This window comes from Anomaloglossus baeobatrachus, chromosome 1, assembly GCF_048569485.1.
Source record: "Anomaloglossus baeobatrachus isolate aAnoBae1 chromosome 1, aAnoBae1.hap1, whole genome shotgun sequence".
NCBI classification, from domain to species: domain Eukaryota; kingdom Metazoa; phylum Chordata; class Amphibia; order Anura; family Aromobatidae; genus Anomaloglossus; species Anomaloglossus baeobatrachus.
The window spans coordinates 736122001-736140650 of NC_134353.1; the positions used below are offsets into that span (position 1 = coordinate 736122001).

General features: G+C 49.6%; 1 protein-coding gene across 2 annotated transcripts in view; it reads left to right on the forward strand.

Moving 5' to 3' along the window:
* DHX37 (DEAH-box helicase 37) overlaps positions 1-18650 on the forward strand; it is a 218764-nt gene that overhangs the window by 109939 nt on the left and 90175 nt on the right. For both annotated transcript variants that reach the window (XM_075322468.1, XM_075322461.1), the window contains exons 13-18: positions 14398-14471; positions 14896-15034; positions 15182-15258; positions 15340-15572; positions 15754-15865; positions 16950-17056. In XM_075322468.1, the coding sequence (XP_075178583.1) occupies positions 14398-14471; positions 14896-15034; positions 15182-15258; positions 15340-15572; positions 15754-15865; positions 16950-17056 (742 nt within the window). The remainder of the gene's footprint in view (positions 1-14397; positions 14472-14895; positions 15035-15181; positions 15259-15339; positions 15573-15753; positions 15866-16949; positions 17057-18650) is intronic.

Here is an 18650-nt window from a genome sequence, read left to right on the forward strand (position 1 = left end):
GTGATGTCACTTACTGGGCTGCTTGCTTTAATGCAGTGGGAGCGACGGTATGCATAGCTGAATAGCTATAAATGCAAGACAGCTAGTCCTGTAGCGTTTGTCTCCTGCTGATTAAAACATTGAATTAATTAAAACAACATTAAGCAATCTAGTAAGTGACACATCACTGGAATCAGCATCTCAGTCACTACATCATGGTGCGCTAAGATTACAATCAGACAGATTCCCATTAAGTCATCTGTCACTAGATTTTTGCTACCCGATCTGATAGCAGCATACTATAGAGACAGAGACCTTGATTCCAGCGATGTGTCACTTACTGAGCTGTTTGCTGTCATTTTGATAAAATCAATATTTTCTCTGCTGCATAGCTCATGAATTTGCTGGACTACCTGGCAGCAGGGCAAGTAGTCATGTAATGATAATCTACTGCTGATTTATCAGTGATTTTATCAAAACTACACTAAGCAGCCCAGTAAGTAACACACCGCTGGAATCAGGGTCTCTGCCCCTACGTTATACTGCTCTCAGCTTAAGTGGCAAAAATATGGTGACAGATACTCTTTAAAAGCCGAGTATAGTGCTTGGCTTCCTTCAACTGACCCATTGACGTTGTATGGGGTAAAAGTCGAGAATATGCATTCCTGCCCCCATTCAAGCCAGGGGTTATAGCCCCAATCTCGGGTCAGCAGAGCCTTGATTTCAGGTAGGACCCCACTTTTCTGCATTTAATTAGTTTATCTGTGTAATAACCCTTTAAAACATTTTCATGTACAATCCGAGGCTGAAAAGCATCTCTTACCTATTACTGCTCACAGAAATGACAGTTCATTAGACTGCAGGAGTGTAAATCAGAGCCTGGAGACAGACCCGTGCCGCTGCTGTTTGGCTTCTACATAATAGAAAATGTCAGCTGTGAACAGAAAATGATTGTGTTTTCTCTAAGATGATTCTTTCATAGTTTTTAAAGGGAACCTGTCAGGTGCAATATGCACCCAGAGCCACGAACAGTTCTGGGTGGATATTGCTAGTCCCTGCCTAACTGTCCTAGTCTATACTAGCATAGATAAAGAGATCTGTAGAAAAAGTATTTCTAAAAATCCTTTGATATGCTAATGAGTGCAGGGGCTAGTCGCAAGGGCGTTATGTCCCCCGACTAGTCCGCCCTCTCAGTATGTTAACACGCCCACAGAGACGTGCTAACATGCTATTCAATGCCCGTTGCCCAGCGTCATCAGCGGTGATGCATGTACTTGTCTGCTGTCTCGACTTCGGAACACCGAGTTTAGGATCAGTGCGTATTATCTGAAGTTGTGGCACTTCCGTCATGCACGCCAGGACGCGTACACCCAGCTTCACAGTGCGTATGACCGGTAGTGCTGGGACTTGTGATCGTATGCACTGACCCTAAACCTGGTGTTCTGAGGCTATGACAGTGGACACAGGTACGAGCATCACCGCCGATGACAATGGGCATTTAATAGCATGTTACCACGCCCCTGTGGGCGTGCTAACATCCTGAGAGGGCGGACTAGTCGGGGGACATAATGCCCTTGCAACTAGTCCCAGCGCTCATTAGCATATCATAAAGGATTTTTAGAAATACTTTTTTGTTCTTTGTTTGCTGCTAGATGCAGGGACGGTTAGGCAGGGATTAGCAATATGCACCCAGAACTGCTCGTAGTTGACAGGTTCACTTTAAGTTTGACAGTAGACGCCAGTCCATCGAGTTCAACCTATAGCCTGACATGTTGATCCAAAAGAAGTCAGAAACCCTATGAGGCAGATGCTAACTTCCCGTATTTGATGAGCATTATAGGAATAGTACTTACTTTTATACTTGTCAGTAAATTTTTGGTTGCTGGATAGAGGTGAATTTTACAATGCAGCCCGTGTTACTTTGATTTGAGTGGTTGCTTTTCTGCGTGCATGGGTAAAGGCATTTTCAATTTTTATCTACTGTATATGATCACATTACCTACATTAATTAGATTGACTAATACTGTTTTCAGTTACCATTTTCCGATATTACGGTCAGTGAATGAGAACTTTCTTGTTTACATTTTGAAGCGACAGACTGATTGTAGCAAACTAGCCGGGAGATCGGTGCAGCTACTGCCGTGTACTGAGCTCACAGGACATTGCCTGGACTTCATACCATTGTTGTTTTTTTATTTTTGCTCCTGTCTCTGATTGTCAGCAGGATTGTTCTCAGGTATTGACTGTAAGCTTATATTGTGGAGATGTAAAACACAAAGGGGCTGATTCAGTCAGACTGGCATTGCACACACTAATGTTAATAGCTCGCTGGAGTGCAATGTGTCAAATTCATTAAGAGGTGCACGCCAATTTAATGAGTTTGATACATCTTCCGTGGCGATTGCATCTCCAAAAATGTAAGAATTGCCAGCATTTTTGCTGAATTTGGTCGTTGGGTGTAGCCTTGCCCTGTCCTACCCCAGCTCCTCCATTCTTCACTCATTTTGGCAGAGCTGCTTTAGGCTACATGCGCACGCTGCAGTTTTTCTTTGTCGCTCCATTGGGAGACCCAGACAATTGGGTGTATAGCTATTGCCTCTGGAGGCCACACAAAGTATTACACTTAAAAGTGTAAGGCCCCTCCCCTTCTGGCTATACACCCCCAGTGGGATCACTGGCTCACCAGTTTTGTGCTTTGTGCGAAGGAGGCAACACATCCACGCATAGCTCCACTTTTTAGTCAGCAGCAGCTGCTGACTATGTCGGATGGAAGAAAAGAGGACACATATAGTGTCCCCAGCATGCTCCCTTCTCACCCCACTGTATGTCGGAGGTGTTTGTAAGGTTGAGGTACCCATTGCGGGTACGGCGGCAGGAGCCCACATGCTGATTCCTTCCCCATCCCTTTTTACAGGGCTCTGGGTGAAGTGGGATTTACCGGTCTCCAGGCACTGAGACCGTGCTCCATCTACAGCCCCTGGAGAAGATGCTGGATGGAGCGGAGTACATCAGGGACATGGCCCTGCTTCCTCAAGGTACTCTGTGTCCCCGTGCATTTGGCGCTCACACCGCAGCATGCTGGGTGTTGTAGTGCGCCGGGGGACATCAGCGCTGCGGCGCCTGTGCCATGGCCTCATTCAGCTTTGCTGAAGCAGGCTCACTTATGGGAATTGGTCGCGCCGGCCGCTGGGACTGCGGCGCGGCTGGCACTTGTAGTGCGCCGGGGACTTCAGCGCGGCCTGCGCTTTTACGGCGGCCGCGCTGATAACTAGAGTCCCCGGCTTTTGCGGCCTGCTTCCGTTCGTTCCCGCCCCCAGACCTGCCAGTCAGGAGAGGGGCGGGACGCTGGCCACTTCCAGGAATCGGTCGCGCCGGCCGCTGGCAGCGGCGCGGCTGGCACTTGTGGTGCGCCGGGGACTTCAGCGCGGCCCGCGCTTTTACGGCGGCCGCGCTGATAACTAGAGTCCCCGGCTTTTGCGGCCTGCTTCCGTTCGTTCCCGCCCCCAGACCTGCCAGTCAGGAGAGGGGCGGGACGCTGGCCACTTCTATGAATCGGTCGCGCCGGCCGCTGGAACTGCGGCGCGGCTGGCACTTGTGGTGCGCCGGGGACTTCAGCGCGGCCCGCGCTTTTACGGCGGCCGCGCTGTTAACTCGAGTCCCCGGCTTCTGGGCCTAGTCTCCCTTCGTTACCGCCCACAGCCCTGACAGTCAGGGTAGGGGCGTGACGCTGCATAGAGCAGAGCTGAGAGCTGGAGTATGTTTTGCATACTCCACCCCTCTCACTGTGTGCACTGTGAATCCGGATTCCCGCACTTTCTCAGGCACGCCCACGGCTTCCTTCTCTACAAGGACACCGGCAGCCATTAGTGTCAGTTTCTGTACGATACAGAGACAAGTGTGGAAGACCCTGGCATTCTGATAGTCACACAATCGCTGCAACAGGCGTTAAGCAGCACCTGTGGTGCTAACCCCACTAGTGCAGAAGTGCACTTATAGATATGCTTGTACTATATACATTGCACTGTTTGGTCGCACGTTGTATATACCCTCCTGGATTATGCGGAGGAGTTATCAGCATATTCTCTGTGTAAAACAAAGGTGCAGAACCACATGTTTTTCTATACAGCTGGTACAGCATGTACGGCTATACGGCCGGCAGGTACATAGACTCCCATTGTATGCACTAATGGCCAGGGGATGAGGACGGTGTCTGCAGTATTTACTGACAGTTTTTCTGAGACTATGGCTATGATACTAGAAGCCTAGCAGTCCGGACATGTCTCTCACAATATGGGCACTGTTGAATCATTGATCCATGGCCCCCCTCAGTGTGAATAACTAACAGCTCCGGGAATGTCACACGCATCCCAGAGTCACGGCTCTGCACGGACGTCAGTCCCAGACAGCCTAAGTGGGCTCGCTATGAGCGGCCTCGGTTTCATCAGGGTCCTAACAGAAGGACTCGCTGTGTAATGAGGCGGAAGTAGCGGCTCAGGATTCTGATCCTGAGACCGCTCTCAATCTGGATACACCTGATTGTGACGCCATAGTAAATAATCTTATAGCGTCCATCTATAGAATGTGGGTTATTTCTCACAGCTCCTCCAGTGGAGGAGTCAGCTTCACGTATTTTTCTGGACCACTCTGCCTTCAGAGAGGCAGTCCAGGAACACCACGCTTATCCAGATATGCGCTTCTCCAAACGGCTTAGGATACACGTTATCCCTGTCCCCTGACTTGGTCAAGGACTGGACCCAATGTCCCGAGCGGCATCCTCCAATCTCCAGGCTTGTAGCTAGATCCATAGTTGCAGTGGGAGATGGAACTGCAAACTCAAAGATGCCACTGACAGACAGATGGATCTCTGGTCGAAAGCCATCTATGAGGCTGTCGGCGCACCGTTGGCTCCGGCATTCTCTCCCTTGGGGCACTCCAAGCTATTTCAGCTTGTCTTACACAGATTGACACGGTTACACGTACATCTGTGCCGCAGGTGGCATCCTTAACCTCTCAAATGTCTGCATTTGTTTCTTACGCGATTCAGGTTGTCCTGGACTCTGCGAACCGTGCGGCGGTAGCCTCCGCTACTCCGTGTTTTTAAGCAGAGCCTGGTCTGCTCGTTAAGTGAATGGAAGGCAGATTCTGCTTCCAAAAAAGGTTGCCTAACCAGTTGCCTTTTTCTGCTGACCGACTGTTTGGTGAGCGTTGGATGTAACCATCAAACAGTCCAGGGGTAAGGATTCATCCTTTCCTCAGCCCGGACACAACAAACCCCAACAGAGCAAGAGGCAGTCGGGGTTTTCGGCCTTTTCGAGGCTCGGGCAGGTCCCATTTTTCCTCGTCCAATGTGGACTCAAAAGGATCAGAGGAGCTAAGATTCTTAGCGGGCTCAGTCTCGCCCAAAAAAGCGACAGTCTGAAAACCCGCTTCCAAGGCGGCTTCCTCATGACTTGCGGCCTCGGTCGGTAGCAGGCTCTCCCGCCTTGGCGATATTTAGCTGCCATAGGTCAATGACCATTGAGTGTGAGACATTCTGTCTCACGGGTACAGGATAGAGCTCACTTCTCGTCCTCCAACTCGATTCTTCAGAATTTCTCCACCTCCCGGCCGGGCCGCTGCTCTTCTGCAAACAGGGTGCACTCTATAGGCAGAAAGAGTGATGACCCCCGTTCCTCTTCAGGAACAAGGTCACGGTTTTTACCCCAAATTCTTTGCGGTACCTATAACAACGGGCCGTTCCGTCCCGTTCTGGATCTAAAAATGCTCAGCAAGCTCGTGGACACCAGGCGGTTCCGGATGGAATCCCTCCGCCATGTCATCGCCTCAAGGTCCCAAGGATATTTCCTAGCATCATTAGGCATCAAGGATGCTTATCCACACGTGCCGATTGTTCCAGAGCACTAGCGTTTCTACGCTTCGTTATAGGAGACGAACACCCTCTGTTCGTAGCTCTACCTTCCGGCTAGCGACAGTCCAACTGGTCTTCGCCAAGGTCAGGGCAGCAGTAGTCACAGTCCTGCACTCTCAGGGTCACTCTGTGGTCCCGTATTTAGACGATCTACTTGTCAAGGCACTCTCTTAGGAAACATGCCAACACTGCCCGAACGTTGCGCTGGAGACTCTCTAGAGTTTTGGGTGGATCATCAACTTTTTAAAGTCAGATCCGACCCCGACCCTATCGATAACATATCTAGGCATAGAGTTTCTTACTCTCTCAGCGATAGTGAAGCTGCCGCTAGACAAACAGCATTCACTACGGGCTGCAAGCTCTTCTTTAAGAACCAGTCGCACACATTGAGACGCCTCATGCACTTCCTACGTAAGATGGTAGCAATGGAGGCAGTTCCTTTCGCGCAGTTTTACTGCGTCCACTACAATGGGACATTCTCCGCCAATGGGACGAGGAGTCGACGTCCCTCAACAGAGTCGTCGTTCTTTCTCAGGCGGCCAAGGAATCTCTACGGTGGTGGCTTCTTCTCACCTCTTGGTCAAAAAGAAGGTCCTTCCTATCCCCGTCCTGGGCGATAGTTACGACAGACGCGAGTCTATCAGGGTGGGGAGCAGTTTTTCTCCACTACAGCGCTCAGGGTACGTGGACTCAGCAAGAGTCCACTCTTCAGATCAATGTTCTTGAACACAGAGCAGTGTATCTTGCCCTACAATCCTTCCAACAGCGGCTGGAAAGCAAGCATATCCGACTTCAGTCGGACAGCTCCACAGCGGTGGCATACATCAACCACCAAGGAAGAACGCGCAACCGGCAAGCCTTCCAGGAAGTCCGGCAGGTTCTGATGTGGGTGGAAGACACGGCATCCACCATATCCACAATTCACATCCCAAGTGTGGAAACTAGGAAGCTGACTTCCTAAGTCGCTGAGGTGTGGCCGAAAGAGTATGGTCTCCTCACCCGGACGGGTTTCAGGAGATCTGGCGCCGCTGACAGAGGCCGGACGTCGATCTAATGGCGTCACGGCACAACAACAATGTGCCAGCTTCATGGCACGGTTTCACAATCATCGAGCTCTGGCGGCAAACGCCTTAGTTCAGCATTGGTCGCAGTTCCAGCTACCTTAGGTGCCACCTCTGGCATTGTTGCCCAGAGTACTGCGCTAGATCAAGACCGACTGCGGCCGCGCCATCCTCGTCGCTACAAATTGGCCGAGGATGTTGTGGTACTCGGTTCTGTGGTGCCTCACGGTAGGCTAACCGGGGGCACTACCAGACCAATCAGACTGGCTGTCTCAAGGGCCATTCTTCCATTTGAATTCTACGGCCCTCAACCGGATGGTGTGGCATTGAGTCCTGGAACCTAGTGTCGTCAGGATTACCTCAGGACGTGGTTGCCACCATGAGACAGGCTAGCATACCAACGTCCGCCAAGATTGACCACAGGACGTGGAAGATGTTCTTATCTCGGTGCTCGGCGCAGGGTGTTTCTCCCTGGCCGGTTGCATCGTCTATGTTTCCTTCCTTCCTGCAATCTAGGTAGGAAAATGGGTTGTCGCTCAGTTCCCTTTAGGGACAAGTCTCAGCGCTATCTGTATTTTTTCAGAAACGACGACTTCCTCAGGTACGCACGTTCCTACGGGGAGTTTGTCTTCTCAGCACTCCGTACAAGCGGCCGTTAGAGCCCTGAGATCTGAACAAGGTTCTAATTGCTCTCCAGATGCCGCCTTTCGAGCCTTTGAAGGATGTCTCCCTTCCCGTTTTTCACGGGAAGTGGCCTTCTAGTAACGGTCTCGTCTCTTAGGAGAGTTTCCGAGCTAGCAACGCTCTCATACAAACTCCCTTCCTGGTCCTTCACCAGGACAGGGTAGTTCTGCGTCCGGTTCCGGAATTTCTCCCTAAGGTGGTATCCCATTTTCATATCAATCAGGATATCACCTCACCTTCTTTGTGTCCTCGTCCAGTCCATCAATTTCAGAAAGATTTGCATCTGTTGGTTCTGGTGAGAGCACTCAGGTTCTACTTCCCGCATGGCGCTCCTGCGCCACCCGGATGCACTCTTTGTCCTTGTCGCTGGTCGGCGTAAACAGTCGCAAGCTTCCAGATCCACCCTTGCTCGGGGGCTCGAGGAACCAATTCTTGAAACCTACAGTTCTACTGGGCTTCTGGTTCTCTCAAGGCCGAAGGCCCATTCTACCAGAGCCGTGGGTGCATCCTGGGCATTACGGCACCAGGCTACGGCTCAGCAGGTGTGTCAGGCACCCACCTGGTCGAGTCTACTTACTTTTACCAAGCATTATCAGATGCATACCTACGCTTCGGCAGACGCCAGCCTAGGTAGATAAGTCATTCAGGCGGCGGTTGGCCACCTGTAGGAGAGGGCCGTTTGACGGCCCTATCATGAGGTATTCTTTTACCCACCCAGGGATTGCTTTTGGACATCCCAATTGTCTGGGTCTCCCAATGGAGCGACAAAGAAGAAGGGAATTTTGTTTACTTACCGTAAATTCCTTTTCTTCTAGCTCCAATTGGGAGACCCAGCACCCGCCCTGTTTTCTCGGGGTTTTTCTGTTTTTTCGGGTACACATGTTGTTCATGTGGTATGGTTCAGTTCTCCGATGTTTCCTCGGATTGAATTGGTCTTTAAACCAGTTATTGGCTTTCCTCCTTCTTGCTTTGGCACTAAAACTGGTGAGCCAGTGATCCCACTGGGGGTGTATAGCCAGAAGGGGAGGGGCCTTACACTTTTAAGTGTAATACTTTGTGTGGCCTCCAGAGGCAATAGCTATACACCCAATTGTCTGGGTCTCCCAATTGGAGCTAGAAGAAAAGGAATTTACGGTAAGTAAACAAAATTCCCTTCTTTCTGCACACAAAATCCAACCAAAACTGCACCTTGTCAGAGAGGGCCTGGAAATGTAAAAAAAAAAAACACTTGTAACGTAGGTGCATTTCTTTGTCGCTCCATTGGGAGACCCAGACAATTGGGTGTATAGCTTCTGCCTCCGGAGGCCACACAAAGTATTACACTTAAAAGTGTAAAGCCCCTCCCCTTCTGCCTATACACCCCCCGTGCATCACGGGCTCCTCAGTTTTTATGCTTTGTGCGAAGGAGGCTGACATCCACGCATAGCTCCACATCTTAGTCAGCAGCAGCTGCTGACTAGGTCGGATGGAAGAAAAGAGGGCCCATAACAGGGCCCCCAGCATGCTCCCTTCTCACCCCACTCTGGTCGGCGGTGCTGTTAAGGTTGAGGTACCCATTGCGGGTACATAGGCAGGAGCCACATGCTGTTTTCCTTCCCCATCCCTCTCAGGGCTCTGGGTGAAGTGGGATCCTTATCGGTCTCCAGGCACTGGGACCGTGCTCCCTCCGCAGCCCCTGGGGATTCTGCTGGACTGGAGCTGAGTATCGTCAGGGACAAGGCCCTGCAACTGTGAGGTACTCTGTGTCCCCGTGGGGACCGCGTATGGATCGCTTGTGCCACACACACTGCAGCACTGCTGGGTGTGTTAGTGCGCCGGGGACTGCCGCGCCGGCCGTGCTTATTTGCCGGCCGCGCTTATAACTTTAGTCCCCGGCTTTTGCGGCCTAGTTTCGCTTATTCCCGCCCACAGGCCTGCCAGTCAGGGGAAGGGCGGGACGCTGCACAGGACGGCAGTGCTGAGGGCTGGAGCATACCTAGTATCCTCCTCCCCCCTCACTCAGCACAGTGGGGCACTAGATTCTCGCACTTTTCAAGGGCACGCCCACGGCCCCCTCCTCTCCACAGAACGCCGGCAGCCATTCCTGTCAGCACTTCAGACCGGAGAGGACAACAGGGAGGCTCAGGCAGGGAATCTGATGATCACACAATCGCTTTGAGCGGTCGGTAAGCAGCACCTGTGGTGCTGGCCCCACTGAGTGCAGAAGTGTACATATATATATATATGCTTATATGCTATACATTACACTGTATGATCGCACTGTTGATTTTTGGCTATATATCCTCCTGGATTGTATCAGAGGAGACAACAGCATGTCGTCCGCAAAAAGCAAGGGTGCCAAAGCACAGGCTTACTTTGCAACCTGTACCTCATGTGCGGCTATCCTACCGGCAGGTTCCACTGACCCGCATTGTGTGCAATGCTCGGCCCCTGTAGCTCTTACTCAGCCGGAGCCCCTGCCACTGGTGGCCCAGGTAGAACCACCTGCTAACACTGTCCAGGTGACAGGGACGGAGTTTGCAGTATTTGCTGACAAACTGTCTGAGAGTATGGATAAATGGTCTGCTAAGATACTAGAAGCCTTACAGTCCAGACTGGTGACTCAGGCCCCGGGCACTGTTCAATCATTGGCCCAAGGCACCCCTCAATTGGAGCAGCAAAGTGCTCCTGGGGTGACCCACAGGTCCCAGGGTGAGGTCCCTGACACGGACCGCAGTCCCAGGCCGCCTAAGCGGGCTCGCTGGGAAATTCACTCGACTTCATCACACTGCTCAGGGTCTCAGCAAGGACTCTCTGGAAGATGAAGCGGAGGTAGCAGATCAGGATTCTGATCCTGAGATCGCTCTCAACCTAGATACACCTGAAGGTGACGCCATAGTGAATGATCTTATAGCGTCCATCAACCAGGTATTGGATATTTCTCCCCCAGCTCCTACAATGGACGGCTTCTCAGGAGAAATTCCGTTTCAGGTGTCCCAAGCGTTCTTTGAGTACGTTTCTGGATCACTCTGACTTCAGAGACGCAGTCCAGAAACACCGGGCTTGTCCAGATAAGCGTTTTTCCAAGCGCATTAAGGATACACGTTATCCCTTCCCCCCTGACGTTGTCAAGGGCTGGGCTCAGTGTCCTAAGGTGGATCCTCCAATCTCCAGACTGGCGGCTAGATCCATAGTTGCAGTGGAAGATGGGGCTTCACTCAATGATGCCACTGACAGACAGATGGAGCTATGGTTGAAATCCATCTCTGAAGCTATCGGCGCGTCTTTTGCTCCAGCATTCGCAGCCGTATGGGCACTCCAAGCTATCTCAGCTTGTCATGCGCAGATTAATACGGTCACACGTTCATCTGCTCCGCAAGTGATGCCCTTAACCACTCAGGCGTCGGCGTTTTGCGTCCTACGCCATTAATGCTGTCCTGGACTCTGCGAGCCGTACGGCGGTAGCATCCGCCAATTCGGTGGTAGTCCGCAGGGCCAAGTGGCTACGTGAATGGAAGGCAGACTCTGCTTCCAAAAAAGTTCTTAACCTGTTTGCCATTTTCTGGCGGCCGCCTGTTTGGCGAGAAATTGGATGAAATCATTAATCAATCCAAGGGAAAGGACTCATCCTTACCCCAGGCCAAACCAAACAGACCTCAACCACGAAAGGTACAATCGAGGTTTCGGTCCTTTCGGACCGCGGGCAGGTCTCAATTCTCCTCGTCCAAAGGGCCTCAGAAAGATCAGAGGAACTCCGATCATGGCGGTCTAAGGCACGCCCTAAAAAGACCGCCGGAGGAACCGCTCCCAAAGCGGCCTCCTCATGACTTTCAGTCTCCTCACACCGCATCCTCGGTCGGTGGCAGGCTCGCCCGCTTTTGCGACACCTGGCTGCCACAAGTAAAAGACCGATGGGTGAGAGACATTCTATCTCACGGTTACAGGATAGAGTTCAGCTCTCGTCCTCCGACTCGATTCTTCAGAACATCTCCGCCCCCCGAGAGAGCCAATGCTCTCCTGCAGGCGGTGTGCACGCTGAAGGCGGAAGGAGTGGTGATCCCTGTTCCTCTTCAGCAGCAGGGTCACGGTTTTTACTCCAACTTGTTCGTGGTGCCGAAAAAGGACGCATCCTTCCGTCCTGTTCTGGACCTCAAACTGCTCAACAAACATGTAAAAACCAGGCGGTTCCGGATGGAATCGCTCCGCTCCGTCATCGCCTCAATGTCCCAAGGAGATTTCCTAGCATCAATCGACATCAAAGATGCTTATCTCCACGTAACGATTGCACCAGAGCGAACACCTTCAGTTCGTGGCACTGCCTTTCGGCCTGGCGACAGCCCCACGGGTCTTCACCAAGGTCATGGCAACAGCGGTAGCAGTCCTACACTATCAAGGACACTCGGTGATCCCTTACTTAGACGATCTGCTTGTCAAGGCACCCTCTCAAGTGGCATGCCAACACAGCCTGAACATTGCTCTGGAGACTCTCCAGAGCTTCGGGTGGATCATCAATTTTCCAAAGTCAAATCTGACACCGGCCCAATCACTGACATATCTTGGCATGGAGTTTCATACCCTCTCAGCGATAGTGAAACTTCCGCTGGACAAACAGCGTTCACTACAGACAGGGGTGCACTCTCTCCTTCAAGGCCAGTCACACCCACAGAGGCGCCTCATGCACTTCCTAGGGAAGATGGTAGCAGCAATGGCGGCAGTCCCTCTTGCGCATTTCATCTGCGTCCTATTCAATGGGACATTCTCCGCAAATGGGACAGGAAGTCGACGTCCCTCGACAGGAACGTCTCCCTTTCGCGGGCAGCCAAGGCTTCCCTTCAGTGGTGGCTTCTCCCTACTTCTCTGTCGAAGGGGAAATCCTTCCTACCCCCATCCTGGGCGGTGGTCACGACGGAAACCTGTCAGGGTGGGGAGCGGTTTTTCTCCACCACAGGGCTCAGGGTACTTGGACTCAGACAGAGTCCTCCCTTCAGATCAATGTTCTGGAGATAAGGGCAGTGTATCTTGCCCTAAAGGCGTTCCAGCCGTGGCTGGAAGGCAAGCAGATCCGAATTCAGTCGGACAACTCAACAGCGGTGGCATACATCAACCATCAAGGCGGCACACGCAGTCGGCAAGCCTTCCAGGAAGTCCGGCGGATTCTGCTGTGGGTGGAAGCCACAGCCTCCACCATATCCGCAGTTCACATCCCGGGCGTAGAAAACTGGGAAGCAGACTTTCTCAGTTGCCAGGGCATGGACGCAGGGGAATGGTCCCTTCACCCGGACGTGTTTCAGGAGATCTGTTGCCGCTGGGGGATGCCGGACGTCGACCTAATGGCGTCCCGGCACAACAACAAGGTCCCGACATTTATGGCGCGGTCTCAAGATCACAGAGCTCTGGCGGCAGACGCCTTAGTTCAGGATTGGTCGCAGTTTCAACTCCCTTATGTGTTTCCTCCTCTGGCACTGTTGCCCAGAGTGTTACGCAAGATCAGGTCCGATTGCCGCCGCGCCATCCTCGTCGCTCCAGACTGGCCGAGGAGGTCGTGGTACCCGGATCTGTGGCATCTCACGGTGGGCCAACCGTGGGCACTGCCAGACCGACCAGACTTGCTGTCCCAAGGGCCGTTTTTCCATCTGAATTCTGCGGCCCTCAACCTGACTGTGTGGCCATTGAGTCCTGGATCCTAGCGTCATCAGGGTTATCTCAAGAGGTCATTGCCACTATGAGACAGGCTAGGAAACCAACGTCCGCCAAGATCTCCACAGGTCGTGGAGGATATTCCTACCTTCTTGCTTTTGCACCAAAACTGAGGAGCCCGTGATGCACGGGGGGTGTATAGGCAGAAGGGGAGGGGCTTTACACTTTTAAGTGTAATACTTTGTGTGGCCTCCGGAGGCAGAAGCTATACACCCAATTGTCTGGGTCTCCCAATTGGAGCTAGAAGAAAAGGAATTTACGGTAAGTAAACAAAATTCCCTTCTTTCGGTGCGTTTTTCACCACATGCGTATTTGATGCGTTTTTGTGACATATGTTGACAAAAACGCTAGAAGAATGAACATGTTGCATCTTTTTTGTCACAAACTTTTGACATAAAAAAGCTGACAAACTGCAAGGTGCACATAGCAAATATGACTTCTCATACGCTTTGCTGGGAAGTCAAACGTCAGAAAGTTCTGACAACAAAACTGCACCAAAAAACGCAGCATGTGCATGTAGCATTAAACTGGTGTGAAAATTCCCCAAATATGTCAGAATTATTGCGCAACTCCCATTTTTGCCATTTCTTAGCATTTTGGGTCTTTTTCTGGTGTAAAAGCTTTGATTCCTCAGACCCAAAGTGCATAGAAAGTTGTAGAGCTTTTGATTTAGAGTATTTTTGTGTTCTGTTTAAATAAGTCTAAAAGTAAATGGGAAAATGCCCCACTAGGCAAAGGAAAGCTTGATTTTATAGGGGTCATCTCAGGACAGACATTTTTGGGACGTGTCTCCAGGTTCTCTGTACATCATGCTAGTCTCAGATTAGGCCGAGTACAGCGATAGGTCACTTACTGGGCTACGTGTAATTTTGATCATTTCCTGCTGATAAAACAGTGGTTTTATCACTGGAGTGGTGCTTTAATGCTGACTAACCTAGTCTTTACTTATTTCTCATTAAATCATTTGTATTCATACATAGATTATCAATTTTGATAAAGGAATTCAGTCAGTTAATTTACATTAAGTATTTTAAACATTTATATATGTATTACTTTATTTTTATTAAATGGTTAAACTTTGTTTTTCAGTTGTAGTTGAAAAGGATGAGGATGGCCAGGATGCTGAGGCACTGAAAGAATTCAAGAAGTCCAAAAGAAAGAAGGTAGAAATTTTTATACTGGAAGCGATACAAACTTAAAGGGTGTGTCTAGGCTAATAATATTAATCACAGGATCAACGGGATATGTCATGAAGATCAGATTATGGGGTCTGACATCTGGCAACCCCACCGATCAACTGTTATTGGCTGCAGCGGTTGGATGTAAACCATGAGCTGAGCTGGACAGTGCATCTCCATTCATTGGAGTGACTACTACCCCGAGATCTGGAGATGATACCCCTGAACGCGAGCCGAGCTGCAGTCCTCAGCAGCTGATCAGTGGGGTATTCAGCCTCCACCGTTCTGATACTGATGACCTTCTATAAGAATGGGTCATTGGTATTATTAGCCTGACAACCCTATAATGTGACTTTGGTACAATCGCATTTGTTTTACTGTCTGCGCATTTTTTTGTACTTTTATTTAGAACCTGCCTAAAATCAGCTTAGACAATTATTCAGCTTTGCCCATGGATGAAGGGGATGAAGATCGGGAGGCTGGTGGAGATGAAGAGGGAGAGGGGTCTGACTTTGACCTGGATTTAGGAGATGCTGGATCAGATGAAGGTCTTGATTACTCTTATTTCTGAGTGTTAATTTATTGATAATATGGTTTATACAAAATGGCACATATGTCAGATACATGGCTGCTTTATCAGTTACTTCTGTAATCTAATTAGGCAATGCAGTGTAATTGCTTTTCTCCTTCTCCAGCTGAAGAATCGGACTCCTCCCTCCCGCTTTATGTGTTACCATTGTATTCCCTGCTAGCTCCTCAAAAGCAGGCCAAGGTAAGAATTTCTTTTTAAATAAAATTCCATTTATAATTTCTTTGATTTAGGTCTTATTCTTTTTTACTTGTTTTCATGCAGGTCTTTCGCCCCCCACCGAGTGGTACTAGGCTATGCGTTGTGGCAACCAATGTAGCAGAAACATCTCTAACTATTCCTGGGATAAAATATGTTGTGGACTGTGGAAAGGTTAAGAAAAGATACTATGATAAAGTCACCGGTGTCTCCTCCTTCCGGGTAGATTGGACTTCACAAGCTTCTGCTGATCAGAGAGCAGGAAGAGCAGGACGTACTGAGCCCGGCCACTGCTACAGGTGACTACCCAGCTATGGACGGGTTCATGTTAGGGAATATGGTCAATGTTCAGCTTTTCAGCTCATATCAGTAAAATAAATACAGTGTGTTCAGTCGTAATGGAAATGTTTACTTTACGTCTTGGGAATCCAAGACCAATATTCATTTGGTGCCATATATCCCCTTTCCGCACACATTTAGGTTGTACTCTTCAGCTATCTTCAGTGATTTTGAACAGTTTTCACAACCTGAAATCACAAGGCGTCCTGTGGAGGATTTAGTTCTTCAAATGAAAGATTTGAACATTGAAAAGGTGAGAAAAATACTAGTAGCGAATTAGGATATTTAGGTTATTCTAGTTCAGTTACAAAAAGCTAGTATTGCTAAATAAGACTGAAATATACGTTTAAAGGAGTGGTCCACCTTTTAAGGGTAATAGATTTAGTTTGTTTTCCTTAAACATATGATTTTAGCTAAAAATACTTTGTTTTTTAATTGGGTGTCATTAAAAATGTTACACCGTTTGACCTTAGCCTTTTTGTTGCAGTCTATTGCTGACTGCACAATGGGTTTACTGAGATCTGTTAGTGAGCTGTCCAGTCAGAGAGCCTAAAGGGTGCTTTACACGCTGCGACATCGCTAGCGATCTCATTAGCGGTGTGACACGCTAGATCGCAGATGTGATTTGTCGAGATCGCACATAGGTCGGTTTTGTAGCGCCGGTCACATGTGCGATCTCGGCAGATCAAATCTGCGATCTGGTGTGTCACATCGCTAACGAGGTCGCTAGCGATGTTGCAGCATGTAAAGCACCATTTAAACACTTATCTGTCTTTTGGACATCTCTTAGCTGAATTACGACTGCAGACTACATCAAAGTTGAATATGCAGGGACATAGAGCATGTAAAAGCAAAACTGGGATATTTTTATTGAAACCGAAAAAAACAAAAATGTATTTTATCCCTGAATACATATGTTTAAAAATAATAAGTAAAAAAGGTTCCCAGAGGTGGAGAACACCCTGTAAAAATGATCATAATGTCCAAAGTAGAAAGTGTAGGTATATAATACTTTTTATAGTCTCTAATATAAGCAAAATGTCTTAAAGCTTTATACATACACATTAGATGGTCAGCCATCCTGATAAAATTGGCTAGTGTGGTTGATGCTCAAGACTTTCCTCCTAAAGGATGTATTAGAGGGAAATAAGTATCAGGTGTTTCTCATAGGAGATTACACAAGGCTAGAGGTGTCTAGTAGCATCTTCTCCATTCTTGACTGAGAACACATGATGGACGGCTATCTAAGGTGAATGACCGTCTTTGAAATAAATGTCCTTCATTTTATGAATTATATGTTGTACATCTTCTAATTCACCTACTAATTTGCTTTCTAGGTGGTAAACTTTCCTTTTCCCACACCACCTTCAGCTGATGCTTTGATAGCAGCAGAGGAGTTATTAATTGCCCTTGGGGCATTGCAGGAGCCCCCGAAAACTGGCAGGTACAACCATTTTACTGATATTCCTTAAGTCGTATTTCTGTGCTTCTAAATTCCTTAATAAGCGAGCATGAGGACTATATGGACATCACTGCATTAAAGAGGAGCATCCACCAGGATTTTGCTATATGATGTAAATGGAGTGCTATACTGGCATTAAGATGCTGAATCCAAGCATACCTGTTGTAGAAAGATCGGATGCTTGGTTGATTAAATATCTTTAATCCAAATTGCAGAAAAGAACTTTACTTTGATTGTGTGCAATATGGGTGGGTCTTTGTGGGTCGGGTCCTTACATTTATTCCTCCTACTCTTGCGTCCTCTAGCATGCCCCCTTTTCTTTCTTTGAATATTGTGCCACCATTGCTGTTGCTGGTGGTGCAAGCGCATTGCCACAGTAGTCAGATCTTCTTCATTAAAATGGCGGAATGGGCACGCGCTGCCAACAACAGCAATGGCGCTGCAATATTCAAATACAGAAAAGGTTGCAAGACAGAGGATGCCGGAGGAGGAGGAATAAACACGAGGACCCGACCCACAAAGGCCCATGTTGCACACATTAAAGTACAGTGCTTTTCTGCAACTTTGATTAAAGGGGTGGTTCACCCATTTTTTTTTTCCCCCAATGATTCTCACTTACCATTATATGCATCTTCTGCATTGGCTTCTGTTTCCATTTCTGGCACTGAGCGGCGCTATCCTGCACGCTCAGTGCCAGTCACATGACCCCCTGGAGCTGTGGCCGCCGGCATCCTCTGACGTCCCGGCATTTCCGGGCTCTCAAACTGGACGGGTACGTCACAGGATGCCGGCGCCACTCACAGTGATTGACTGGGCTGTGGGCGGTGACTACCTGATGTCACAGCCCAGCATCGAGGGGAGGAGCCGGAGGATGCCAGTGTGTGGAGCGGTGAAGGCAGAGCGCGCGCTACCAGCATTCAGCTGTGGGAGGTACGGGGCGCCAGTGTGGAGTACAGGGGGGGTTTCTCCAACTGAAATCCCCCCTGTCACGCAAGTATGTGATCACACTGTCCACCCGCCCGCTGTGCTCAGCTGTCAGGAGAGCGGGCGGTGTCGGCAGTGTGATCATATACTCCCACCAGCAGCACAGGTGACCGGACGCGGAGTGAGTGTGTATGTGTATGTCATACTCACCTTTCTTCGGCGCTCCATTGGGAGACCCAGACGATTGGGTGTATAGCTACTGCCTCCGGAGGCCACACAAAGCATTACACTAAAAAGTGTAAGGCCCCTCCCCTTCTGGCTATACACCCCCCGTGGGATCACGGGCTGCTCAGTTTTCAAGCTTTGTGTGCGAAGGAGGTCATACATCCACGCATAGCTCCACTGTTTAGTCAGCAGTAGCTGCTGACTATATCGGATGGAAGAAAAGAGAGCCCATATAGGGCCCCCAGCATGCTCCCTTCTCACCCCACTTGCGGTTTGTAAGGTTGAGGTACCCATTGTGGGTACGGAGGCTGGAGCCCACATGCTGTTTTCCTTCCCCATCCCCCTGAGGGGCTCTGAGGAAGTGGGATCTTACCGGCCTCCAAGCCCTGAGGCCGGGCTCCGTCCACAGACCCATTGAACCTGCTGG